This window comes from Melanerpes formicivorus, unplaced genomic scaffold (assembly GCF_026170545.1).
Source record: "Melanerpes formicivorus ecotype bairdi unplaced genomic scaffold, bMelFor1.0.p_v2 SCAF_141, whole genome shotgun sequence".
In the NCBI taxonomy this organism is placed as follows: Eukaryota; Metazoa; Chordata; class Aves; order Piciformes; family Picidae; genus Melanerpes; species Melanerpes formicivorus.
In genome coordinates, this window is record NW_027142493.1 from 917,568 (window position 1) to 942,815 (window position 25,248).

Genomic DNA, 25,248 nt, shown 5'->3' on the forward strand with positions numbered 1-25,248 from the left:
GTCCTGCTGTTGGGTTCCTCCTCCCCGCTGCTGGTGCAGCTCCAAGCCTACAGCTGCTGGCCCAAGCCACCCTCATGGGGCCTCAGTGGCCACTACCAGCCCTGCAAGAGGTCCTGGGCAAGGTCCCTATGGCCATCAGGTCCATCAGGTCCCTGAGGCCATGACCTGCAGGCAGCTCTGGCCAGCAGCAGCAGGCTGCTGAGGAAGACCATGGCGAGGAAGAGCCACATGCAGCAGCGATCCAGCACCGTGGCCACCTCCTGCCAGTCTCCGGTGTGGCGCTGGGCGGCTCGGTGCCGCCGCAGGCAGCCGCTGATGCCTCTGACGTTCTCAGCAGAACCTGTTGGTGGCACAGGCAAGGCCCCCGGGGGCACCTCCCTGCCTCGCCGCTCTCTTGCCCGACCTTCGCCTTCCCCCCGGGGCCGCCCAGCCGCCCCCTGCCCGCCCTGCCGGCCGGCGCCCTCTGGCGGCTCCCGCCCGGCTCCGAGCCGCAGCAGAGCCTGGCCAGGTGCTGGAGGAAGAACCTCCTGGCCCAGGGGGGCACAGGCCTGGCCCCCGGCCCGCAGTGCTGCAGGGTCAGGATGAAGATCAGGTGACCCGCCTGGTGGATGTGGGGTGGCCTGTGGATGTAGTCTACCTGGACCTCAGCAAGGCCTTTGACACTGTCCCCCATAGCAAACTGCTGGCCAAGCTGTCAGCCCATGGCTTGGACAGGAGCACACTGCGATGGGTTAGGAACTGGCTGGAGGGCTGAGCCCAGAGAGTGGTGGTGAATGGTGCCACATCCAGCTGGCAGCCAGTCACTAGTGGTGTGCCCCAGGGATCAGTGCTGGGCCCTGTGCTCTTTAACATCTTTATTGATGAGCTGGATGAGGGCATTGAGTCCATCATCAGTAAATTTACTGATGACACCAAGCTGGGGACAGGAGTTGATCTGCTGGAGGGTGGAGAGGCTCTGCAGAGGGACCTTGACAGGCTGGACAGATGGGCAGAGTCCAAGGGCATCAGATTGAACACATCCAAGTGCCAGGTGCTGCACATTGGCCACAACAACCCCAGGCAGTGCTCCAGGCTGGGGTCAGAGTGGCTGAGAGCAGCCAGGCAGAGAGGGACCTGGGGGTACTGGTTGAGAGGAGGCTGAACATGAGCCTGCAGTGTGCCCAGGGGACCCAGAAGGCCAAGGGCATCCTGGCCTGGATCAGGAACAGTGTGGCCAGCAGGAGCAGGGAGGTCATTGTGCCCTGTACTCAGCTCTGGCTAGGCCACACCTTGAGTGCTGTGTCCAGTTCTGGGCCCCTCAGTTTAGGAAGGAGGTTGACTTGCTGGAACGAGTCCAGAGAAGAGCAACAAAGTTGGTGAGGGGTTTGGAACACAAGCCCTATGAGGAAAGACTAAGGGAGCTGGGGTTGCTCAGCCTGGAGAAGAGGAGACTCAGGGGTGACCTTATCACTCTCTACAACTACCTGAAGGGAGGTTGTAGACAGGCAGAGGTTGGTCTCTTCTGCCAGGCAGCCAGGACCAGAACAAGAGGACACAGTCTCAGGCTGCGCCAGGGGAGGTTCAGGTTGGATGTTAGGAAGAAGTTCTATACAGAAAGAGTGATTGCCCATTGGAATGGGCTGCCCGGGGAGGTGGTGGAGTCACCATCATTGGAGGTGTTCAGGAGGAGACTTGATGGGGTGCTTGGTGCCATGGGTTAGTTGTTTAGGTGGGTTGGATTGGTTGATGGGTTGGACACGATCTTGAAGGTCTCTTCCAACCTGGTTTGGTTTATTCTAAATAAAGGTTTTATTCTAAATAAAGATGGTCAAGGCGCTGGAGGCTGTGACCATGGTCATGGTGGCCAAGTAGGACTTGCCTGAGGGGGGCAAGAGGGGAGGGGATGGGCAGGGGGGAGAGACCAACAGCTCCTCCCCAACCCCAAAGGACACCAACATCCCCCCATCCCTGCTGCCTCCTCCTCCCACCACCTCCTCCCCAAACAGGGGAGACCACGTTCCCCCCTCCCCCTACCAGCCCATCCATTCACCCCCATTGCCCACGGGCGCTCACCGAGGAGCAGCAGGCTCTGGGCTGGGGGCATGCTCTCAGCCAGCAGCAGCCTCAGGCACTCCTTCCACCTCCAGCACCTCCAACCCTGCTCAGCAGCAGCCTCAGGCTGTCCATTTTCAGCAGCAAGGCAGGAGGACTCCAGGCTAACAGCCTCCTGAGCTGGCAGGTGGAGTCAGGGAGCAGCATAATGCCCCTGAGATCCAGGAGGAAGTAGTTAAGAGACCTGCTGAGCCACTTGGATCCCCACAAGTGCATGGGAGCGGCTGGGATCCATCCTAGGGTGCTGAGAGAGCTGGCAGATGAGCTGGCCAAGCCTCTCTCTCCATCATTTCCCACCAGCCCTGGCTCACTGGAGAGGTCCCAGGGGACTGGAAGCTGCCAAGGTGATGGCCATCCACAAGAAGGGCCAGCAGGAGGAGCCAGGCAATCCCAGGCCTGTCAGCCTGACCTGAGTGCCAGGCAAGAGGATGGAACAGGGCATCTGGAGGGCAATCACACAGCACTTCCAGGAGGGCCAAGGGATCAGGCCCAGCCAGCATGGAAGGGGCAGGTCCTGCCTCACCAACCCCCTCTCCTGCTATGAAGCAGAGGCAGAGAAGCTCCAAATTCTATAAACTTTTTATTTTTATTGGTTTTTTAACTTGTTCTCCTCCAAAAGACAGAAAATATCTAAAGCTTTGATTTGGAGTTGGCCTTTTTGTCTTCTCCTCAATAAAAACCTTTACACAACCTCCTCCCCCCTCATGCACCAAGGCCTTCAGCAAGCAGCTCCTGGAGGGATCCAACCAAGCTCCTGGAAGGGTCCCACCCCAAGCAGCTCCTCCTGGAGGGATCCAACCAAGCTCCTGGAGGGCTCCCACCCCAAGCAGCTCCTCCTGGAGGGATCCAACCAAGCTCCTGGAAGGGTCCCATCCTAAGCAGCTCCTCCTGGAGGGATCCAACCAAGCTCCTGGAAGGCTCCCACCCCAAGCAGCTCCTCCTGGAGGGATCCAACCAAGCTCCTGGAAGGCTCCCACCCCAAGCAGCTCCTCCTGGAGGGATCCAACCAAGCTCCTGGAAGGATCCCACCCCAAGCAGCTCCTCCTGGAGGGATCCAACCAAGCTACTGGAGGGCTCCCGCCCCAAGCAGCTCCTCCTGGAGGGATCCAACCAAGCTCCTGGAAAGGTCCCAACCTAAGCAGCTCCTCCTGGAGGGATCCAACCAAGCTCCTGGAGTCTCCTCCCACCGAGCAGCTCCTCCTGGAGGGAGAGCTCCCACCCCAAGCAGCTCCTGGGGGGCTGCCCCCAGCCACCCATCCTTGGTTCTAAAGCCAAAGGTGCTCTCCCCAACCCAGCTAGTTTTGGTCTCTTCCCCTCCCCCCAAGTCGGTCAGTCTCTGGCTGGAGGAAGAGCTCTGCAGACACCAAAGCAGCTTGGGAAGGCTGAGAGGTGGCTCTGGAGGTGGTCCTCAGGCTGGGAGGTGACTGCTGGGTGAGGCCAAGCAGCAGAAGGCTGAGGAAGAGCATCTGCCCTCCACAGGAAGCTGACCTCTTCCAGCAGGAAGCCAGGAGAAGAGTCTGGAGCTTGGAGCTCCTGGGCAGCTGTCAGCTCCTTGGGCCAAGCTCCTGTGCTGTGCAAGGAGCCAGGAGATGTCCACCCTGGAGGGGTCTGCATGGGGCAGAGCTTGGCCTGAAGGGCACAGGCTGCAAGCTGGCACCTCCCAGGAGCTTCTCCACACAGCTTGGGTTGAGAGCTAGAGAAGCCCAGGAGCTCAGCACCACCTTCAGGAGGCCTTCAACACTTAGGAGAAGCCAGGAGAGAAGATGCTGCTGGAGCTCAGCTTCTCCAGACCAGCAGCAGGGAAGATCCAAGCCCCAACTCCAAGCTCCAAAGCTTCACCAAGGGCCACCAAAGGAGGAGAGCTTCCTGCTCCAAGGAGGAGGAATGAAGAGGGATCTTCCAGGAGGTGAAGCCACCTATCCCCACCAGGGCTCCTCCAGCAGGATGCTTGAGCCCAGCCAGGAGCAGGCTGGGTGCCAGAAGGCTTCAACCAGAGAGGTGCAACCAGGCTCCACCTGACCACAGGCTGAAGCCGGCTGAGATGATGTCCTCCAGCGGGCTCGAGAGGTCCATGGAGAGCTCAGGGTGGGCCAGGAAGAGGCTGGAAACCCCTCAGAAGGCAGGGCAAGGCTGAGCCAAGAGGGTTAGGCTGATGAGGATGAGGTCCATGGGTGGAAAGGGTCCTCCTCCTGCCCTCAGTGAGTCAATAGAGTCAGCTCCCTCAGGTAGGCCTGGGTGAGGCCACGGAGCTCCTCCAGGGCGTAGTCCTCGGGCATGGGCAGGCGCCCCAGGTGCGGGGCCAGCAGCCCCAGGGGCACCTTCTGGAGCTCTGCTGGGGGCTCAGGAGGGGCTTCAGGCAGCTGCTGGAGGCTGAGGACAGCTCGCAGGAGGTTGGCGATGCGCTTGGCCATCTCTGCAGGGGGCGAGAGGGGAGGGCTGGGAGAGCGCCAGGGAGGGACCTCCCCCAAGGAGGGCATCCCCCAGGACCACAGGGGGGCAGGGCAGCCTGGGAGCTCTCCACAGCCTCTCTGGGCAGCCTGGGCCAGGCCTCTCCAGCAGCCTCAGCTCAGAGGAGCTGCTCCTGCTGGCACCTCCTGGCTGCCCCTCGCTGCCCCCTTGGCACCACCAGAAGATGCCAGCCCCAGGTTCTTGCCCCCTCCCAGCCTTTAGAATGGGGATCAGGGAATCAGTTTGGCTCAGAGAAGAGCTTGGAGGGGATGGAGGCCAAGCATGGCCCTCAGCACTGCCCCAGGACCACCACCCCATGGCCCTCAGAACCACAGCTTCCCAACCCTTCCAGCCATGGGGACTCCACCACTGCCCTGGGCAGCCTGCCACAGGCCTGGGCATCCCTCAAGGGGCACAAATTGCTCCTCACCTGCTCCAACCCCTCCAGGACCCCCTGAAGGTCCAGGACCCTCTGCAGGTCCTTTTGTGACCACCTGTGGCCCAAAGCAAGGCACAAGTTGCTGCTCCTCAACCTTCAGCCTCCGATTCCCACCCCTGGGGGCCAAGCTTCAGCTTTTGGTGGGAGGGGGATGGGGCCCTGCCAGCCAGCAGCAGAGGCCAGGCGGCAGGGGGCCCCCAGGGGCCGGCTGGAGCCGCGGGGTGCCCATACCTGACTGTGCCAGGCGGTCCTTGGCGCTGTGGCACTGCAGCTGCTCCACCCTGCTGCAGAGCGAGGTCACCTTGGTGTGCAGCCTCTCCAGCTCGTAGGTGGAGCACTCCAGCTGCAAGGACAACCACAGGCACTCACTTGAGGACCACCCAGAAGCTGCCCACCACAGGGAGAAGGCACCCCTGGAGCTCAGCAGCTTTGCCCAGGGGCACCACAGCCAGGGGGGGTTGGAAGCTCTCCACAGCCTCTCTGGGCAGCCTGCTCCAGGCCTCTCCAGCAGCCTCACCCCAAACAAGTTGCTCCTGCTGGTACCTCCTGGATGCCAATTGCTGTCCCTTGGCACCACTCAGCAGATGCCAGCCCCAGGCTCTTGCCCCCCAAAGCTCCTTGAGCTCTTGCTGAGCATTGCTCAGCTCCCCTCTGGGGCTGCTCTGCTCCAGGCTGAACATCCCCCAGGGCCCTCAGCTGCTCCTCCCCCTGCTTCCCCAGACCCTTTCCCCTCCCCCTGCTTCCCCACCTTTGTTGTCCTCCTCTGGCCCTCAGCTTCTCCCCAGCCTCCCCTGGACTCTCCCCAGCACTTCCCAGGCTCTGACCTGGGCAGCCCAGCCCAACCCCTTCCATGCTTCCACCACCTCTGCAGGTCCCTTCCAACCCAACCCATCCCAAGCCAGACTCTCAAGACTCCCCCCCAACCATCACCCCTCAGGTTTCTCCTCCCTCACTGCTGTCTCTTGCTCAGAGAGCAGGACAGAGGCCACCTCTTGAGCTCTGCTGCTCAGAGCTGCTGAGCAGTGAGCTTAAGAAGCTGGAGGAGGCTTCTGCAGCTGAAGCCAAGCCCAGCAAAGGTTGCAGCTGGTACCTGCTGGATCCTCTCCACCATCTCCATGACATGGATGTAGTCCAGGTAGACCAGCCCTGCCACCTCCCAGTCCTGGATCAGGGAACTCCTCTCTGCTGGGGCCAGATCCTCCAGGAAGCCCTTCAGGTACTTGTAGTTCTCATTGATGATGGCATCTGAGGAGGACAAGGAGATGAAGGGCCAAGCAAACACCCTCCTGACACCTCCCTAGCCTTGGTGGCTAGGAGGCCAAGCTGCTGCTGGTGCCCTCAGGACAGGCCTGGAATGGTTGAGCATCACCAGACAGGGGGTGCCCAGGTGGGCAAGGAGGGCAGCAGCAGCCTGGGCTGGAGCAGCAATGGTGTGGGCAGCAGGAGCAGGGCAGGGATTGTGCCCCTGGGCTGGGCACTGGGGAGCCCACAGCTGCAAGCCTGGGGGCAGGCTTGGGACCTCCCTGCCAGGAGGAGCTTGGGGGCTGGGGCAGGGCCAGAGCAGGGCAAGGAAGCTGGGGAGGGGTCTGGGGAAGGAGGAGAAGGCTGTGGAGAAGTTGTGAGGAGCAGCTGAGGGCCCTGGGGGGGTTGAGGCTGCAGCAGAGGAGGCTGAGGGGAGACCTTGTGGCTCTCTGCAGCTCCCTGAGAGCAGCTTGCAGCCAGCTGGGGCTCAAGGGCTGCTCCTGAGGGCTGGGCCAAGAGGAGATGGCCTCAGGTTGTGGCAGGGGAGGTTGAGCTTGGCCCTGAGGAGCAATTTGTGCTCCTTGAGGGGTGCCCAGGCCTGTGGCAGGCTGCCCAGGGCAGTGGTGGAGTCCCCATGGCTGGAGGGGTTGGGAAGGTGTGGAGCTGTGCTGCTGAGGGTGGTGGTGCTGGGGCACTGATCCTAGAGATCTCTTCCAACCTCTTCCACAGAATTGGTCAGAGAAGACCTCCAAGATGATGAAGGCCAAGCACTGCCCCAGCACCACCACCCCATGGCCCTCAGCACCACAGCTCCACAGTCTCCAAACCCCTCCAGGGATGCTCACAGAATGGTTCAGACACACTAAGCCCAGGTCCAGCCCAAGAGCAGGACCACCACTGGCAGCAGGTCTCCAATAAGGCCACCATGGTCCTTGCCCCATGAGCAACCTCTGGCATGAGGAGGTCCTCCAGGGGGGCAGGCGGGCCAGCCAGAGAGAGGGAAGGTGGGGGGCAGGGTCTACCCCAGGGGTGGAGAAACTTCTCCATGAGGAGGAGAAGGTTCCCTACAGGCTTGCAGGTCCTCCACTGCCCCCTGCAGCAAAAGCTGTTTTGAAGTCCCGAGCAGCTGCCTACCAATCCTTCACCTCCTCCCTGGAGAGGATGAGGAGGAGACCCTTGGGCCCAGCAGCAGCCAGAGGAGAGGGCTCACCTGCAGCCAGGCACCTGACCCCCATGGGGTGGGAATGGGGAGGAGAAGGAGAAGGTCCTGCAGGGGGAAGGGTGGGGAGTAGAAAGAGTTTGAGAAAGCTCACCTGAAGCCAGGTACCTGACCACCAGCTTGTGGCACTGGTTCCAGTGCCCAGCCTTGAAGAGGAAGAAGGCTTCCTTGTGCTTGTCCCCTTCCATCCTGGCCCTGACTGCTTTGGCCTCGTGGATCCAGGCTGGGGGCACACAGAGCCTCTGAGTCAGGAAGGTCTCCTGGGCCCAGGCCTCTGAGCTCTCCTGCAGCTGGCAGTGGCGGCTGAGCAGCTCCCTCACAGCCTTCTCCCTCAGGCTGGGGACACAAAGAGAGGGCAGGGAGAGGTTAGGCTCCAGCAGCAAAGCAAAAGGGGTGGGGGGCTCCAGGGAGAGACTTCTCAGAATGGAGGCTTGGGTGGCTGATGGCCAACACATAAAAGCTCTGGGGTAGGACAGCCAGGGAAGGTCTCTGCTGCAGGAGAGGTGGAGGAGTGACCTGGGGAGACGGGGGTTGGATCCTCTCCACCTCCAAAGTCCACCTCACAGCCTGGAAGCAATCAGCTGCTGCATTTCTAGGGCATGGGGGGCTGAAGAGCAGCCCCAGGGAGACCTCCTCCTGAGGGCTGGAGAGCAGCTCTGGAGGCCTCAGCACAGCCAAGGAGCTGCTGGAGCAGGGCCAGAGGAGGCCACAGCCATGCTGGGAGGGCTCTGCTGGGTCCCCAGGCTGGCAGAGCTGGGGGGGCTCAGCCTGGAGAAGGCTCCAGGGAGACCTTCTGGTGGCCTGGCAGGGCTGGAAGGGGCCCAGCAGCAAGCTGGGCACAGAGTTTGGAGCAGGGCCTGTGGGGCCAGGCCAAGGGAGGATGGTTTGGAGCTCCAAGAGAGAAGATCTGGAGTAGATCTGAGGAAGTTCCTGAGCAGGAGGCTGGGGAGAGCCTGGTTGAGGTCAGGCAGAGAGCTGGGAACTGCCCCCTGGCTGGCAGCAGCCCAGGGCAGGCTGTTTGGGGCCCTGAGCTCTGCCTAAGGCTGTCCCAGCTGGCTGCAGGGAGATAAAGCTCTACAAGGTCCTTCCAAGCCCTTTCCCTCATAGAAGCTGAAGCCAGGAGCAGGTTGGGAGGAGCTGAAGGAGGCTTTTGGGGACCTACTCACTTGGTGTCAGGCTGGTGGAGGAGGATGAAGATGGCCCAGTGCCAGAGGCCTTGGCTCTCCAGCTGGGCAGCATAGCCTGCAGTCAGCACCCCCTGGCCCTGCTGGGACAGGTGGGAGAAGTTGAGGGCTCTGAGGACCACCCAGAGGTGCCAGCTGAGGCGGTAGTCCAGGGGGTCTGAGGTCACACTCCGGGGGTCCAGCAGCTGCTCGAGGTCATAGTGCCTGCAGGGAGGAAGGAAATCCAGCCTGGGTGGGGGGTGGAGGCATCTTCAGAGACCAGGGAAGCATGGAAGGGGTTGGGGGGAGGCCCCTTCAGGGGTCATGGCATGGGTGGGGAGGCCCCTTCAGCCAGCTCCAATGATTCCCTCTCTGGGGAGTGGCTCTCCTGCCACCACCTTTCCTTCCTCCTTTTTAACCCCCTGGAGATCCCTCAAGGGCCTCCAAAAAGGCAACCAGGATGAAGAAGAGCTGAAGGTTGCCCCCTCCAGACATGGAAGAAAGAACCCAAGGAATGTTCTTCAGAGCTTCACTTCCATCACCTCCAGCAGTGCCACCAAGACCTTCACATGGAAGGCTGACTACTGGGCTGCTTCCAAGGGGTTGAGTGAAGCCTGAAGGTGGTTTGAAAGCCCTTGGGGGCTAGGGAGGAGTTCAGGGCCTGGTTGGAGGCTCAAGATCTTCCCAGAAGACTTCTTAAGTGGGTTAGGGACCACCTACCTGTCACTGTAGAGCTTCAATAGGTGGAAGGAGACATCTCTCAGAGGTCTTCCTCCCTGATCTTCATCTTCTAGGACACAACCAGAGTCCTCCAGGTATGGAGGCAGGGGGCAGCAGGCATATTTTTCATTGGCTGGGGTGTTCTGGAGCCAAGAGGGAGGGACGCCAAAGCTAAAGGTCAAAAACATCTCCACCAAGAGACATCTCAACCCCAAAAGGCCTTTGGGAGCTTCAACCCAACCCAGGTGGAGATTGTTGTGTGTGGAGGTCCAGCAGCTCTCCCACTCTCTCTCCCCAGCTGACAGAACCACCCCCAAAACTTGATGGACCCCCAGCTCCCTCAGCTGCTCCTCACAACTCCTCCAGAGCCTTCTCCTCCTTCCCCAGACCCCTCCCCAGCTTCCTTGCCCTGCTCTGGCCCTGCCCCAGCCCTCAAGCTCCTCCTGGCAGAGAAGGCCCAACCCTGCCCCCAGGCTTGCAGCTGTGGGCTCCCCAGTGCCCAGTCCAGGGGCACAATCCCTGCCCTGCTCCTGCTGCCCACACCATTGCTGCTCCAGCCCAGGCTGCTGCTGCCCTCCTTGCCCACTCTGGCACCATCCCCTTTCCTCCCAGGCACTTCCCAGCCCTTCTGCCCCCAGCCTGGAGCCTTCCTGGCCTTGCTTGGTGCCCTCCCTCATGGCTCCAGCCCCTCTGTAGCTCTCTCCTGCCCCTCCAGAGCAACTCTACATCCCAGCCAGCAAACTGAGCGCTGAGAGAAGGTCAGGGTTGGAAGGGACCTCAAGGCTCAACCAGTCCCAAGCCCCCTGCCATGGGCCAGGGACACCTCACACCAGAGCAGGCTGCTCAACAGCCACTCCCAACCGGGCCTTTAAAAGCCTCCAAGTGTTGAGGCTTCCACCACCTCCCTGGGCAACCTGTTCCAGCCACCAGAGCCATAGAGGATGTTCTCCTTTCCTGCAGCCTCACCTGAAATGCTTCCTCATACATCTCCAGGGCAGCAGAGATGGAGGCTGTGGGAGGGAGGAGGTACCAGAGGTGGACGGCGACGCAGCGCTTCCAGTCCAGCTGCGAGCAGACGTTGATGCTGATCCTCTCTGACAGCTGCCAGACCTGCAGGCAGAGGCAGGGGCAGGAGCTCACCCAACCCATCCCACACCACTTGGGAGACACCAGCTGGGCACCCAGCAGCAGCTTGGGGCCCCCAAAACACCCCCAGCAGCTTGTCCAGGGGCACCATGGCCAGGAGGGGTTGGAAGCTCTCCACAGGAGACTCCACAACCTCTCTGGGCAGCCTGCTCCAGGCCTCCAGCAGCCTCACCCCAAACAAGTTGCTCCTGCTGGCACCTCCTGGCTGCCACTTGTTCCCCAGCACCCCAGCAGCTCCCCCCTGGGCTGTGCTGCTGCAGGAGGCTGTCCCACCCCAGGGGCAGAGCCCTGCCCTTGCCCTTCAGGAGGTTTCTCAGCACCCAACACTGCATCCCTCCAGGTGATCCCCTCTTCCCCCTATCTCCTCCTCCTTCTCCCCCTCCCCCCCCTCCTGCTGCCTACCACCTGGCTGTGTTTGAGTTCCACAGCTGGCAGGTGGTGGAGGTGTCTGGGGGCTGTGTCTGAGGGACTTACAGGCTTCCCAGCCAGGAGAGCAAAGATCCTCAGCCTCTCCTCCTGGATGAAGGCATCAGCCTGCAGCCTGTGCCAGTCCACCAGCTGCATGGTCAGGAGGTCCCTCACAGGTTGGCTTCCAGCCAACTGGGAGAGGAGCAGAGCCAGCCTGTGGTCACCTAGAGGAGAAAGACAACAACTCCAGGTCAGGCAAAAAGCCTTCCCAGCCAGCAGGCTCCCAGCTTGGCTCCTGCTGAGCTGTGGAGGACTTGGATCATGGAATGGGCAGGGTTGGAAGGGACTTCAAGACTCAGCCAGTTCCAGCTCCCCTGCCATGGGCAGGGACACCTCACACCACAGCAGGCTGCTCACAGCCACCTTCAAGCCTGGCCTGAAGCACCTCCAGGGATGAGGCTTCCACCACCTCCCTGGGCAACCTGTGCCAGGCTCTCCAGACTGCACAGCCCCAACTCTCTCAGTCTGTCTCCATAGCAGAGCAGCTCCAGCCCTCTGCTCCTCCTCGTGGCCCTGCTCTGGACACCTTCCAGCACCTCCAGATCCTTCCTGGCACAGAGGCTCCAGAGCTGGACACGGTGCTCCAGCTGTGGTCTCAGCAGAGTGGAGCAGAGGGGCAGAATCTCCTCCCTGGCCCTGCTGGCCACACTTCTCTGCTTGGCTCTCTGGGCTGCAAGTGCTGACTGCTGGCTCCTGGGGAGCTTCTCCTCCCCCAGCACCCTCAAGGCCTTTTCTCCAGGGCTGCTCTCCAGCCAGTCCCTGCCCAGCCCCTATCAGTGCCTGGCATTGCCCTGACCCAGCTGCAGGACCTTGGATCAGGCCACAGCTGCCTGGGATTTGGTTTGGTGTCCCCCACAAAGCACCTGAGGAACCATCTCCTCCCACCACCACACCAAGAGATGAAGGACTGGGAAGGACACATTGAAGGAGGTAAGGACAGAGCTGGGAAGGGACCCTCAAAGATCATCTTGACCACAGCTCCAACCAGATTCAAGCTGCTCAGAGCCCTAACAAGCTGGTCCTTGAAAGCCCCCTGAGATGGGAACTCAACCAAGGGACCTCCAGGGAGCCCTCCAGAGGAGAGAACCTCCAGGTCCACAACAAGGACCTGAAAGGGGGACCACCACCCTCCAGGTCCACCTCCAGAGGGGGGACCTGAAAGGGACCTCCAAGCACCTCACCACGGGCCTGCAATGACACCTCCAAGGAGCTCACCTGCCTGCTGGGCCACCCTGCAGGCCTCCCCAACCCTCTTGCCAGTCAGGTAGCTGAAGACAGCCTCCAGGTGGTGGCTGTGGTGGGCCAAGGAGACCTCCTGCTGGATGTGGCCAGCGGCTGTCTCTGACAGCCACCTGGAGAAGGCTTTTCTCCTCTGCAGGGCCAGGCTGTACTCCTTGGGCTCCTCCAAGCTGGCCTCCAGCTCCTTCAGGTTGCCCCAGAGAGCTTCACATAAAGTCCAGGTCAAGCACCAATGCTTCACAACAGCTGTGGGGAGAAAGAGAGACAAAAGGTCACCGAGAGCGCGAGCAAAAAAGAGAGAGCGAGGTCACCAGGAGTGGGGGGGGGAAGAGAGAGAGGGGGGTCACCAGGAGTGGGGGGGAATAGAGAGAGAGAGAGGTCACCAGGAGTTGGGGGGAAAGAGAGAAGGCTTTTGGGACATCTTGGAATGCCTGGGGGGGAAAAGAGCTTTCAGGTAGTGGAATCCCACCAGAGCCTAACAGCTCCCAGGAGACACCTCGAGGGATGAGCCCCAGAAATCTATGGCAGAGATCCAAGCTGGTGCTGCCAAGAAGAATCATGGAAGGGGTTGGAGGTGGAAGAGAGTTTAGAGGTGATGGAGTCCAAGCATGAGCCCAGCACCACCACAGCTTCCCAACCCCTCCAGCCATGGGGACTCCACCACTGCCCTGGGCAACCTGCCACAGGCCTGGGCACCCCTCAAGGGGCACAAATTGCTCCTCAGGGCCAAGCTCAACCTCCCCTGCCACAACCTGAGGCCATCTCCTCTTGGCCCAGCCCTCAGGAGCAGCCCTTGAGCCCCAGCTGGCTCTAAGCTCCAGCAGCTTCCTGAACACTACTGTGGAGGTTCCAAACCTGCTCTGCTGGCAGCTGGACCCTTGCCCAACCTTACTCCCACCAGCAGCAGCAGGTTTCCAAGCCTCACCTTCTGCCCCAGCAGGGTCCTCAGAGGCCTTCCTGACCCAGCTGGCATAGTCATGGACAGCAGCAACCCCTGGGTTGGGAGCTAGGAGAGGACAATTCTCATCCATGTGGACAGTGCTGTGCCTCAGCTGGATCTCCAGGGGGGTAAGGTACAGCTGCTGGGCTCTGTCCACCTTCTGCTGGCCTAAGCTCAGCTTCTCCAGGTGCACTTTGAAAGGTGACTCTGAGAGCCTGGAGGGAAGGAGAAAAGCTGAATCCAGGGCTGGGAGCTGGTCTCCAAAGCAAAACAGACTCCACCACCCATGGTGAGGGTTCAACCAAGCTTCATAGGTTGGAGGTTAGCCTCATCTCATCATCAAGGCACCAAGCCAAGGTCAACACCTAGGTCTGAAGGCCTCAGTTCCATGGTCTAGGACTTCAGAATTAGGCTTAAGAAACACCCTGTGGATTTAGGTGCTTCAAAAGCTCTCCAAAAAGGACATTTTGTGGTCCCACCTCAACCCTGCCAGCAGCTCAGGTAGGGTGGAGAACACCAACTCAACAAGACTCTGAGGGAGACATCAAGGATAGAACATTTGGGCTATGTTGAGGGGTAAGGAGATAGGCCAGGAGAGGTCTCCAGATGAGCACCCCAAGCTCCTTCTCCTGGCAGCTGCTCCCCAAGCAGCTCCCCCTGGGAAGTGCTCCTGCAGGAGGCTGTCACTGCCCAGGGACAGGACCCTGCCCTTGCCCTGCTTGGCCTTCAGGAGGTTCCTCAAGCCCAAATTGTCCAAGCTGTTGAAGCCAGAAGCTGAACAAGAGGTGTCCCAGCTTGGGCAGAGGTCCTCATGGACAGCCAGCAGCAGCTTAGATGCTTCCTGGGGCACCAAGTTGGAAGCTTCTACCCTTCTGCTGGTTGAGGCTCTCCTTGGGGGAAAAGCCTCTACTCTGGGGACAAAGGTTGAGGTCTTTGAGATAGGGAAGGAGCAACCTGAAGCAGATCTACCTGCCCAAGTGCATCTCCCACCACTTCTGTGAGGGAGAAGGAATATGGAGATGAAAGCCACCAGGTTATTGACCTACAACCACAGAGTCACCATGGAGCTTGGAGAAGACCTCCAAGATCATCAAGTCCAACCTTCCAAAGGCCACCTAGCTGACCTACAGCCACAGAATCATCAGGGAGTGGGGAGAAGTCCCTTAAAATGTTGGACTTGATGACCTTAGAGGTCAAGTTCTTGGCCTCCAGGCTCAGAACCACCAGGAGGGTTGGAGATGACCTCCACAGCCTGCCCCCCGCCATGTGAAGCCGCCTGGGAGGCCTGCAGGGGCCTGCCAGCAGCAGGAAGCCACCACTCACGGTCTGGGAGGCAGAGGAGCTGGCGGGAAGCCGCAGTCCGGAGCCCGGCGCGCAGGATCCTCTCTGCCGGCCGCGCCGCTCAGCGGCTCCCCGCAGTGGGCCAGGGTCCAGTTGGGGGCCCAGCCCACACGGAAGGAGCGCCCCATGAAGAGCCCCATGTCCATCAGCAGCCTGCCCTTGCCATAGGTGATGGACATCTCCAGGGGCACCAGGCCCTGCTGCCTCCTCACCCCCACGCTCTTCACCTGCGCCTCGGGCAGCCCCGGGGGCACGGCGAAGGTGGCAGCTAAGGGAGAGGGGGGAGCTGCCGCCCACAGGCTGGGGGAAAAGGCAGGAGGAGGAGGAGGGCTGCTTGGTGTCTTCAGGGCCTTGAAAGCTTGAGGAGCAGCAGCTGGGGACTGGAGGAGGTTGGCAAATTTGGATTGGAGGAGGCCACCCACTGGAGAGAGAGAGAAGGAGAGAAGAGAGTGAGGAATGGTGAAGGGAAGCATGGGATGGCTTAGAGGCACCGTCCAAGGTCATGGGATCATAGGAGGGGTCTGGAAGGCACCTTCCAAGGTCATGGGATCATAGGAGGGGTCGGGTTGAAGGCACCTTCCAAGGTCATGGGATCATAGGAGGGATCTGGAAGGCACCTTCCAAGGTCATGGGATCATAGGAGGGGTTGGGTTGAAGGCACCTTCCAAGGTCATGGGATCATAGGAGGGGTTGGGTTGAAGGCACCTTCCAAGGTCATGGGATCATAGGAGGGGTCTGGAAGGCACCTTCCAAGGTCATGGGATCATAGGAGGGGTCTGGAAGGCACCTTCCAAGGTCATGGGATCATAGGAGGGGTCTGGAAGGCACCTTCCAAGGTCACCCAGCCCAAGCCCCCTGCAGCCAGCAGGGACAGCCCCAAGCAGAGCTCAGAGCCCCAGACAGCCTGCCCTGGGCTGCTGCCAGCCAGGGGGCAGTTCCCAGCTCTCTGCCTGACCTCAACCAGGCTCTCCCCAGCCTCCTGCTCAAGAACTGCCTCAGATCTACTCCAGACTTTCTCCCTTGAAGCTCCTAACTATCCCCCCTTGGCCTGGCCCCACAGCTCCTGCTCCAAACTCTGTCCCCAACTTGCTCCTGGGCCCCTTCCAGCCCTGCCAGGCCACCAGAAGGTCTCCCTGGAGCCTTCTCCATGCTGAACTCCCCCAGCTCTGCCAGCCTGGGGACCCAGCAGATCCCTTCCAGCCCTCCCAGCATGGCTCCAGGAGCTCCTTGGCTGTGCTGAGGCCTCCAGAGCTGCACTCCAGCACTCAGGTCTCCCCAAAGGCTGCTCTCCAGTATGGACCTTTGAGGGCCACCACCTGTCCCCTATCTCCATCTAGACATCAAACCCATTGACCACCACTCTCTAGCTGCAACTATCAGATCCAGAGAGCAGGGTATGAGGGGACCAAGCCAAAGGCTTCCTTCATGTCCAGATGGCCAAAGGAAGGCCTCTGAATGTCTACTGATCATGCAAGGGGCACCAGGTTGGACCTTGGCCTCGGTGAAGCCATCAGAGATGTTCTTCCTACTGAGATCCCCCAGGCAGAGGATGGAGGTGGTGCAGGGGTGGTCTCTGAGAAGAAACCAGGAGCTGCCCTTTGCTGGTGGCCACAGTGGACCAACCACAGGTCACATCAAGGTGGGGGACACTGATGGTACCTCTAGTCTAACCTGGTGAGACCTTCAAGGGCAGAAAGTGTCCCAAGGTGGCCAAGAAAAGGGTGAAAGCAGCAGGGAAGGACCAAGAAAGGGGTGGAAAAGAGCAGAAGGTGCTCCAAGCACCTTCAGAAGCCAACTCCAGGTGGTCTCCCCTCGTACCTGAGTATCTCTTCTGGCCTTGGGACCTGGAGATAGGAAGCCTGGGAGAACAGATCTCCTGGGAAGTGTCCATCTTGAGAGGTGGCTTCGCAAGGTGATGATGATCCAGGATCAAATCAAGGTCATCTTCATCAGCCAGCAGAGAAGCTTTCATGATCTGAGGGGAGGAGAAATCAAGGCCACACCTTCGGAGAAGCTCTTGGACCTCTCCTTGGACAAGGAGGAGAACTTCTACAGAGCTTGGGGAGGACACCAAACCATCAACTGAAACAGGTCAGGTAAGGAGGAGGAGGACACAAGGGTCTGGAGAACTTCCCAGCTTGGTAGATGATGGAGTCCCACCCCCCAAGGTGGGGTTGAGTCAAGTCATGGTAGAGCTGAAGGCCTCCAACACTGATGTTCTCCAAACTGTTCCCTCTACCTCCTCACTGTTCAGCTTTAGACCATGGAATGAAGAAGGCTGGAAGAGACCTCCAAGGTCCTCAAGTCCAACCTTCTATCCAACCCCTCCTTGCCCACTGGACAGACAGAAGCCCACCAGGGTCTGTCACCAAATCCCAAACCAAGATCACCGGCCCCAGGCTCTTCTTTGGCCACTGAACCCCAGCATGGTGCTGGTGGGAAGGGAGCTCTGGAGCTCCCCCAGGCCAGGGGCACCCCCAGCAGCTTGCCCAGGGGCACCATGGCCAGAGGGCATTGGAAGCTCTCCAGAGAAGGAGACTCAAGGTGCCCTGGTGGCCAAGAAGGCCAAAGATCTCCTGGGGGACATCAAGAGGCTCTGCTGACCCTCTGCTCTACCCTGGGGAGGATACAGCTGCAGGGCTGGGGCCAGGGCTGGGCTGCCCAGGGCAGAGCCTGAGAGCTGCTGGAGGGTCCAGGGGAGGATGAAGAAGGGGAATGGGGTCTGAAGTTGGAGGGGAGTGTCTAGAGAAGAAGGGCCTGGAGAAGTGGTGAGGAGCAGCTGAGAGCCCTGGGGGCTGCTGAGGCTGGAGCAGAGCAGCCCCTGAGGGGATCTGAGCAATGCTCAGCAAGAGCTCAAGGAGCTGTGGGGGGCAAGAGCCTGGGTCTGGGCTCCCCAGAGGGCCTGGGAACTGCTAGAGATAGCCCAGGGAAGGCTTCCAGCTGAAGATGAGGAGAAACTTCTGTCTTTGAGGGTGACCAAGCCCTGAGCCAGGCTGCCCAGTGAGGTTGTGGAATCTCCTGCTCTTGAGAGCTTCCAACCCCCCCTAGCCAAGCTGCTGGGGGTGCCCCTAGCCTGGCTGAGCTCCAGAGGTCCCTCCCCACCAGCACCAGGCTGAGGTTGGGTGGGAGACAGCAGCCTGGGGTCCAACTTTTGATCCCTCTCTAGATGTGAAGCCCACCACAAGCTGCTAGATAAAGACCCCTGAAGGAAACCACCTGAGATGCTGTGGGAGAGGTCCTCTCCCTGGAGGCCTCTGCCCCTGAGCTCACCTGGAGGGCATAGGGGTTGACCCCCAGGGTGGAGGCGATGTGGGTGGAAGCAGGAAGCACCTCCTGCTCCTCAGCCAGGTTGTCTTCTCCAGCAGGCTCCTGGGCAGGCTCCTGGGTGATGTCTGCCATGTCACTGTCCAGCTCCACCACCCTGCCCAGCTGCTCCACCTCTGGGCTCTGGGGGGACAGGGAGAGGGCATCAGGAGGTGACCTCCCCCTTGGGCCAGGAGGCCACCAGCAGGCATCAGGAGGTGACCTCCCCCTTGGGCCAGGAGGCCACCAGCAGGCATCAGGAGGTGACCTCCCCCTTGGGCCAGGAGGCCACCTTGGGCTCAGAGATGGAGGTGGACAACTGAAATCCTCAGGGTTGGAATAGAGCAGGGCAAAGTTGAAATGGAGGAGGAAGTTTCATGGGTTTGGTGATGTCCTCTTGAAGGTCACCGACTGCTGCCAACTCAGCATCAAATGTGACTCTTCAGCTTCCAAAGTTGAGAAACATTTGGGTTGGAGGAGATCCTTTAAAGGCCATGGAATCCAATCACCATCCAACCCCCCCAAGGCCTCAGCACCACATCTCCACAGCTTCCAAACCCCTCCAGGGATGGAGCCTCCACCACTGTCCTGGGCAGCCTGGGCCAGGCTTCAAGAAGCTGCTTCTGATGTCCAACCTGAACCGCCTGCCTGGGGCAGCTTGAGGCCATCTCCTCTCAGCCTTTGGATGTGACCATGAAAGAGGAAGAGTTTTGAGCATCCTGGGGCCTCCTCTATCTCCTGGAGAGTGCTTCCACACCACCCAGAGCTTCCAAAGGCCAACCGGGGCTGAGAAGCCCTGGGCTGGGCACTGGGGAGCCCACAGCTGCAAGCCTGGGGGCAGGGTTGGGACCTCCCGGCCAGGAGGAGCTTGAGGGCTGGGGCAGGGCCAGAGCAGGGCAAGGAAGCTGGGGAGGGGTCTGGGGAAGGAGGAGAAGGCTGTGGAGAAGTTGTGAGGAGCAGCTGAGGGCCCTGGGGGGGTTGAGGCTGCAGCAGAGGAGGCTGAGGGGAGACCTTGTGGCTCTCTGCAGCTCCCTGAGAGCAGCTTGCAGCCAGCTGGGGCTCAAGGGCTGCTCCTGAGGGCTGGGCCAAGAGGAGATGGCCTCAGGTTGTGGCAGGGCAGGTTGAGCTTGGCCCTGAGGAGCAATTTGTGCCCCTTGAGGAGTGCCCAGGCCTGTGGCAGGCTGCCCAGGGCAGTGGTGGAGTCCCCATGGCTGGAGGGGTTGGGAAGCTGTGGTGCTGGGGCACTGATCCTGGAGATCTCTTCCAACCACAATCATGGAATTGGCCAGAGAAGACCTTGAAGGTGGAGTTCAATCATGGCCTCAGCACTGCCCCAGAACCACAACCCCATGGAGGAGGAGAGGGTGGTCCTCCCCAGGGGTGGAGAAGCTTCTCCATGAGGCCTTGCTTGGCCTCCATCACTTTCAAGGTCTTCACCAACCCATCCCCAGGTTCGCCTTGAAGTCATCATCCCGGTGGATCTCTGCCATGGATCTCCTGGCTGGACTCCATGCCCTTGGAAGATCTTTGCCCAACCTGGACAGGTTCCACACCATTCTCCCAAGGCCAAGCTGACTTCCAGATGTGTGGCAAACATCTCCAAGCCACCTTCCAAGCCTCTCAACCCGCCACACCCTCAGCATGGAAGGGTCTCAACTACCAAGGCCAAGCCACCACTCATCAGGGGGTCAGAAGAGCTTCTCAGTTGGCCCCAGGTGCTGCTCTGTTCCATCTTTCTCCAACCCCCACCCCTAGGACCAGTTCGTTCTCCACCTTCCATGGTGACTTCCCCTGTTGGAGGTCATCTTCTTCCCATCCTACCTGAGCTGGAGGGGTTGGTTTGCCATTGAGGGTCATTTGTTGGGGTGGGAGAAGTCCTGGAGGTGGCATGGGAGTGGTTTTGAGCTTCTTGGTGTCCACCTTGGAAGAGTTATCTTCCTCATCCTCATCTGAGTCCTGCAGGCCATACTTGGAGAAGTGAGCAACCTGTGGGAGCAGAAGGACAAAGACAGGTCAAAGGGTGGAGAGATGTTGGAGGTCTTTCAGAAGTGGCTCCTAACAATCAGCTGGGACAGATGTCCCCACCCCTGGGAGGCCCAGAAGGGCCTTGGGCTGAGCTGGAAAGCTTTGAGGTGACCCCAAAGAGCCTTAGATCCTCTAGAAGGACTTTGGGGCAGCCCCAAAAGGGCCTGGGGTCACCTGCAAAGCTCAGTGTGGTGAGGTTGGATTGTCCTACAGGGAGGAAAATCATGGAGTGGTTAAGGTTGGAAGAGACCTTGAAGGGGATGGAGTCCAACCTTGGCCCCAGCACCACCACCCCATGGCTTCAGCACCACAGCTCCACAGCTTCCCAACCCCTCCAGCCATGGGGACTCCACCACTGCCCTGGGCAGCCTGCCACAGGCCTAGGCACCCCTCAAGGGGCACAAATTGTGCCTCAGGGCCAAGCTCAACCTCCCCTGCCACAACCTGAGGCCATCTCCTCTTGGCCCAGCCCTCAGGAGCAGCCCTTGAGCCCCAGCTGGCTGCAAGCTGCTCTCAGGGAGCTGCAGAGAGCCACAAGGTCTCCCCTCAGCCTCCTCTGCTGCAGCCTCAACCCCCCCAGGGCCCTCACCTGCTCCTCACAACTTCTCCACAGCCTTCTCCTCCTTCCCCAGACCCCTCCCCAGCTTCCTTGCCCTGCTCTGGCCCTGCCCCAGCCCTCAAGGTCCTTCTGGCAGGGAGGGCCCAACCCTGCCCCCAGGATTTCAGATGCAACCTCAAATTCTAAGTCCTGAGGAGGTTCTACCTTCAGCCTTCTTGAGGACAAACTACATCAGGAGAACCTTGGCTGTCTTTGAGGTTCCACCTGACCATCAGGAGAATGCCTGGAGAGGCCTGGAGCAGGAGGCCCAGAGAGGTTGTGGAGAGCTTCCAACCCCCTCCTGGCCACTGTGCTCCTGGGGGTGCCCTCCTGGAGCAGTATGGGCTTAGCCTGGGGAAGCTCCAGAGATCCCTTCCCATCACCACACTGGGCACAGTTCAGAGAAGGTTTGGAGCCCCAAGTCCTCAGCAGGTTCTCACTTCAGATAAGATCCCTTGAAGGCCACCCAAACCCACCCCCCACACTCACCACCACCACCTAACCAACCCCATGGCCTTCAGGACCACACCTCCAGAGCCCTGCAAGGGGCTGAGGGGTCCCTTGGAGGCCCAGGAGCTCACCTTGAAGACCCAGGAGCCTGTCTCTGGGCGGTACTCCTTGAAGCGAGCTCCCTGCTTGCGGGACACCGACTCCAGCCTGCCCTCATAGTTCATGTCCACCAAGCGCTCTGGGCTCTTGATCAGGCACCTGGAGGTCTTATCTGTGGGCCACACACCATCCAAGGTGACCTCAGCACGTCTGAAGAGAGGCAACCAAAGGAGGAGAAGTCAACAGCTGGGTCGAGGCAATGCTCAGGCTGAAGCTGGAGGCTCCAGCTGGCCTCCTGGCCAAGGACCCTCTGGAGGTCCTTCAGGGATGGCAGCTGAGGGCACAGCCCTGGGGGGGAGCATTCAGGAGGCACCTCCAAGACTCAAGAAGGTGACTAAAGGCTCAAAGCTGTCCCCACAGGTGAGGGCACAACCCTGGTGGAGAGCTATCTCCAGACGATGATCTAAGGACTGAAGCTGTCCCCACAGGTGAGGTCTGATGTCAGCTGAGGGCACAACCCTGGTGGAGAGCTCTTAGGAGGTACCTCCAGACCCAGGAAGGTGACTAAAGGCTCAAAGCTGCCTCCCAGGCTCACCTGTTCAGGCCCTCCCCAATGGGAGGCTTCTTCTCATCGTCAGGGTAGACGATGACCTCCTTGCGCCGGATGTGGACGATCTCATCCAGGTTGAGGTTGGTCAGGTTGACTTCTCCCTCGAAGTAGATGGATCCATAACCTGCAGGACCCCCCCAGCATCAGCACTGCTCCAGCAAGCACCTCAGGAACCTCTGCTCCTGGATTGATGCTTTCTTCCCAGCCTCTCTCATGGCTCTAGGGCCAGCCCAAAGGCCTTCCAGGTGGCCCCAGGCCACGCTGGGCCCTGCTCCCCCCTCCCCCCCAACAGCCTGCCCCAGGCCACGCTGGGCCCTGCTCCCCCCTCCCCCCCAACAGCCTGCCCCAGGCCACGCTGGGCCCTGCTCCCCCCTCCCCCCCAACAGCCTGCCCCAGGCCACGCTGGGGCCACCCCAAAGGCCTTCCAGGCAGCCCCAGACGCTTCTAGGTCAATCCCAGGAGCCCCTGCCCAGGCTGGGGGCACCACCTTCCAGGTGGGGTAGGGGTCACCCACAACCCTTGCCGGTGGCCCTACCCAGCAGCCCTTTCAGGGGTGGACCCCACAAAGCCCTTCCAGAGGTGGACCCAAGGCCTCAGCTGAAGGTCCTCCATCCCCCCCCGTGCCCACCTCTGCGGCCGATGGTGAAGTCGCTGACGACGCACTCGTTGTGCTCGTTGGTGTAGGCAGAGAGCTCCTCCAGGGAGGGGATGGTGTAGTACCCGGCTCTGGTCAGCACGATCCCTGCGGGGCCAGGGGCAAGGTGAGAGGGGCAGGGCCAGAGTTGAGTTTGGTAAGAGATGGAGGTTGAAAAGGGAGACAGCAAAGGGTGAAGGATGGAACTCAGTGCTGTGAGTGGGGGGGACAGAGCCTGCTGGGAGGCCTCCAACCTCTGGTCCCAAGATGGGGGGGGAGAGCCCAAGGGACCTGGTCCCAAATTGGGCCCCTAAAGAGACCTGCTTCCAAATGGGGGAGGGGGGGATGTCACCAATGGGGCCTGGGCCCTACTACAAGAGGGATGTGGAGGTGCTGGAATGTGTCCAGAGAAGGGCCACAAGGATGATCAGAGGGCTGGAGCACCTCTCCTATGAGGACAGACTGAAGGAGTTGGGGCTGTACAGTCTGCAGAAGAGAAGGCTCCGAGGAGACCTAATTGTGGCCTTCCAGTATCTGAAGGGGGCCTACAGGAAGGCTGGGGAGGGACTGCTCAGGATCTCAGGTAGTGATAGGACTAGGGGGAATGGAATGAAGCTGGAGGTGGGGAGATTCAGGCTGGAGGTGAGGAGGAGGTTCTTCACCATGAGAGTGGTGAAACCCTGGAATGGGTTGTCCAGGGAGGTGGTCGAGGCCCCGTCCCTGGAGGTGTTTAAGCCCAGGCTGGATGAGGCTCTGGCCAGGCTGATCTAGTGTGGGGTGTCCCTGCCCATGGCAGGGGGGTTGGAACTAGATGATCCTTGTGGTCCCTTCCAACCCTGACTGATACTGTGATTCTATGAATTGCAGGAGGGGCCCAAAAAGACCTGGTCCCAGATTGGGGGGGGAAGATTGGGGGCCCCCAAAGGGACCTGGTCCCCCCTAACTGTTGAGGTTAGAAGAGACCTTTGAGGTCACCGAGTCATGGAATCCTAGAATGGGTTAGAAGGGACCTTGAAGGTCATCCAGCTCCAAAGACCCTGCCATGGGCAGGGACACCTCCTCCCCCAGCCCAGGTGGCTCAAGGCCTCGTCCCACCAGGCCTGGAACACCTCCAACAGCATCTTCATCAGCAGCCTGGATGAAAGCATAGAGGGGACCCTGAAACTAGTTTCTGATGGAACCAGACTGGGAGCAGTGTTGGCAGCAAGAGAGCCCTGGGCAGGCTGAGAGCTGGGGGAGAGGAACCTCCTGAAGGCCAAGCAGGGCAAGGGCAGGGTCCTGCTCCTCCAGGACTCAACTCAGCACCGGCAGGGAGCTGCTGGAGGAGGGACAGAGGCAGCCACAGCCTCCTGGAAGGGCTCTGCTGGGTCCCCAGGCTGGCAGAGCTGGGGGAGTTCAGCATGGAGAAGATTCCAGGGAGACCTTCTGGTGGCCTGGCAGGGCTGGAAGGGGCCCAGCAGCAAGCTGGGCACAGAGTTTGGAGCTGGAGCTGTGGGGCCAGGCCAAGGGAAGATGGTTTGGAGCTCAAAGAGTAGAGATCTGGAGTAGATCTGAGGCAGTTCTTGAGCAGGAGGCTGGGGAGAGCCTGGTTGAGGTCAGGCAGAGAGCTGGGAGCTGCCCCCTGGCTGGCAGCAGCCCAGGGCAGGCTGTTTGGGGCTCTGAGCTCTGCTTGGGGCTGTCCCTGCTGGCTGCAGGGGGCTTGGGCTGGGTGAGCTTGGAAGGTGTGTCCAACCCCTTCCATGACTCCATGACCTGGAAGGTCCTTCCAACTCAAACTATTCAGTGACTACTGCAGGTCCTTCCAACCTAACCCATCCCATAACCTTGGAAGGTGCCTCCAGCCCATTCCATGACTCCATGACCTGTGCTGGCCCTTCCTGCCCAACCCTTCCCACCACTGCCTCCCAGCACTCAAGTAGAGCTCAAGAGACCTCCAGTGCAGGTATGTGAGGAGCTCCCCCGAGCTGTGCTGACCTCCCTCCCAGTCCTACCTGCAGGATGAGGGTGCTGAATGGCTTCTGGCTCCTCCTCCCGCTCGTCCTGGAGGGAATCCTCCTGGAAGGAGGCATCCTCACTGCTGCCCTCCAGCCCATTCCTCAGGGCTGCCCTCATGTTGAGGGCCACGATGGTGTCGTCCACGTTGTTGTGGTGCTTGTGGGCAGAGCTCTCAGGGCTCTGGGGGATGGGCTTGGCTATGGGGTTGGTGTAGAAGCGAGTCACCTCCTGCTGCTCCTCCTCCTCCTCACGCTCCCCATCCGCTCGGTGGTTCTCCTCCGGGGGCACCGACAGGAAGAACCTGGAGGAAGAGCAGGAAGGAGTTGAGGGGGTGAGGCCTACAGGGGATTTGGGTCACAGAAATGGGGGGAGAAGAGAAAGATGCTCAGAGAGACAGCAAGCAGGCCCCAGCTCAGGACCAACCCTCCCCCACAAGTCCCACCCCATGGCCAACCAAGCTTCTCCTACAGGCTCCCGCCCAGGGCCAACCTTCCCTCCCGCCCAGGGCCAACCTTCCCTCCCGCCCAGGCTCCAGCCCAGGGCCAACCTTCCCTCACTCCCTCCCTCCCCCACAGGTCCCAAGGCCAGGAACAAACTTCCCACCCCCTCTCCTTCCCCTACAAGCTCCAGCCCAAGACCAACCTTCCCTCCCTCCCCTACAGGCTTCAGCCAAGCACAGCCCCAGCACCACCACCCCATGACCCTCAGCACCACAGCTCCACAACTTCCCAACCCCTCCAGCCATGGGGACTCCACCACTGCCCTGGGCAGCCTGCCACAGGCCTGGGCACCACTCAAGGGGCACAAATTGCCCAGGGCCAAGCTCAACCTCCCCTGCCACAACCTGAGGCCATCTCCTCTTGGCCCAGCCCTCAGGAGCAGCCCTTGAGCCCCAGCTGGCTGCAAGCTGCTCTCGGAGCTGCAGAGAGCCACAAGGTCTCCCCTCAGCCTCCTCTGCTGCAGCCTCAACCCCCCCAGGGCCCTCAGCTGCTCCTCACAACTTCTCCACAGCCTTCTCCTCCTTCCCCAGACCCCTCCCCAGCTTCCTTGCCCTTCTCTGGCCCTGCCCCAGCCCTCA

The 25,248-nt window shown here is 60.6% G+C and overlaps 1 protein-coding gene across 1 annotated transcript in view; it reads right to left on the reverse strand.

Annotated features, from left to right (window-relative positions):
* Positions 1-2,668: 2,668 nt before the first annotated feature.
* NUP98 (nucleoporin 98 and 96 precursor) overlaps positions 2,669-25,248 on the reverse strand; it is a 40,789-nt gene continuing 18,209 nt past the window's right edge. Inside the window, exons 16-33 of the mRNA XM_068168545.1 lie at positions 24,167-24,471; positions 22,170-22,283; positions 21,527-21,665; positions 20,964-21,141; positions 19,581-19,745; positions 17,727-17,903; positions 16,275-16,431; positions 14,439-14,877; positions 13,101-13,330; positions 12,152-12,421; positions 10,943-11,100; positions 10,289-10,432; positions 9,323-9,465; positions 8,606-8,827; positions 7,534-7,775; positions 6,069-6,223; positions 5,210-5,321; positions 2,669-4,504 (exon numbers count right to left, since the gene is read on the reverse strand). Coding sequence (XP_068024646.1) covers positions 4,287-4,504; positions 5,210-5,321; positions 6,069-6,223; positions 7,534-7,775; positions 8,606-8,827; positions 9,323-9,465; positions 10,289-10,432; positions 10,943-11,100; positions 12,152-12,421; positions 13,101-13,330; positions 14,439-14,877; positions 16,275-16,431; positions 17,727-17,903; positions 19,581-19,745; positions 20,964-21,141; positions 21,527-21,665; positions 22,170-22,283; positions 24,167-24,471 — 3,568 coding nt within the window. The 3' untranslated portion in view covers positions 2,669-4,286. The remainder of the gene's footprint in view (positions 4,505-5,209; positions 5,322-6,068; positions 6,224-7,533; positions 7,776-8,605; positions 8,828-9,322; positions 9,466-10,288; positions 10,433-10,942; positions 11,101-12,151; positions 12,422-13,100; positions 13,331-14,438; positions 14,878-16,274; positions 16,432-17,726; positions 17,904-19,580; positions 19,746-20,963; positions 21,142-21,526; positions 21,666-22,169; positions 22,284-24,166; positions 24,472-25,248) is intronic.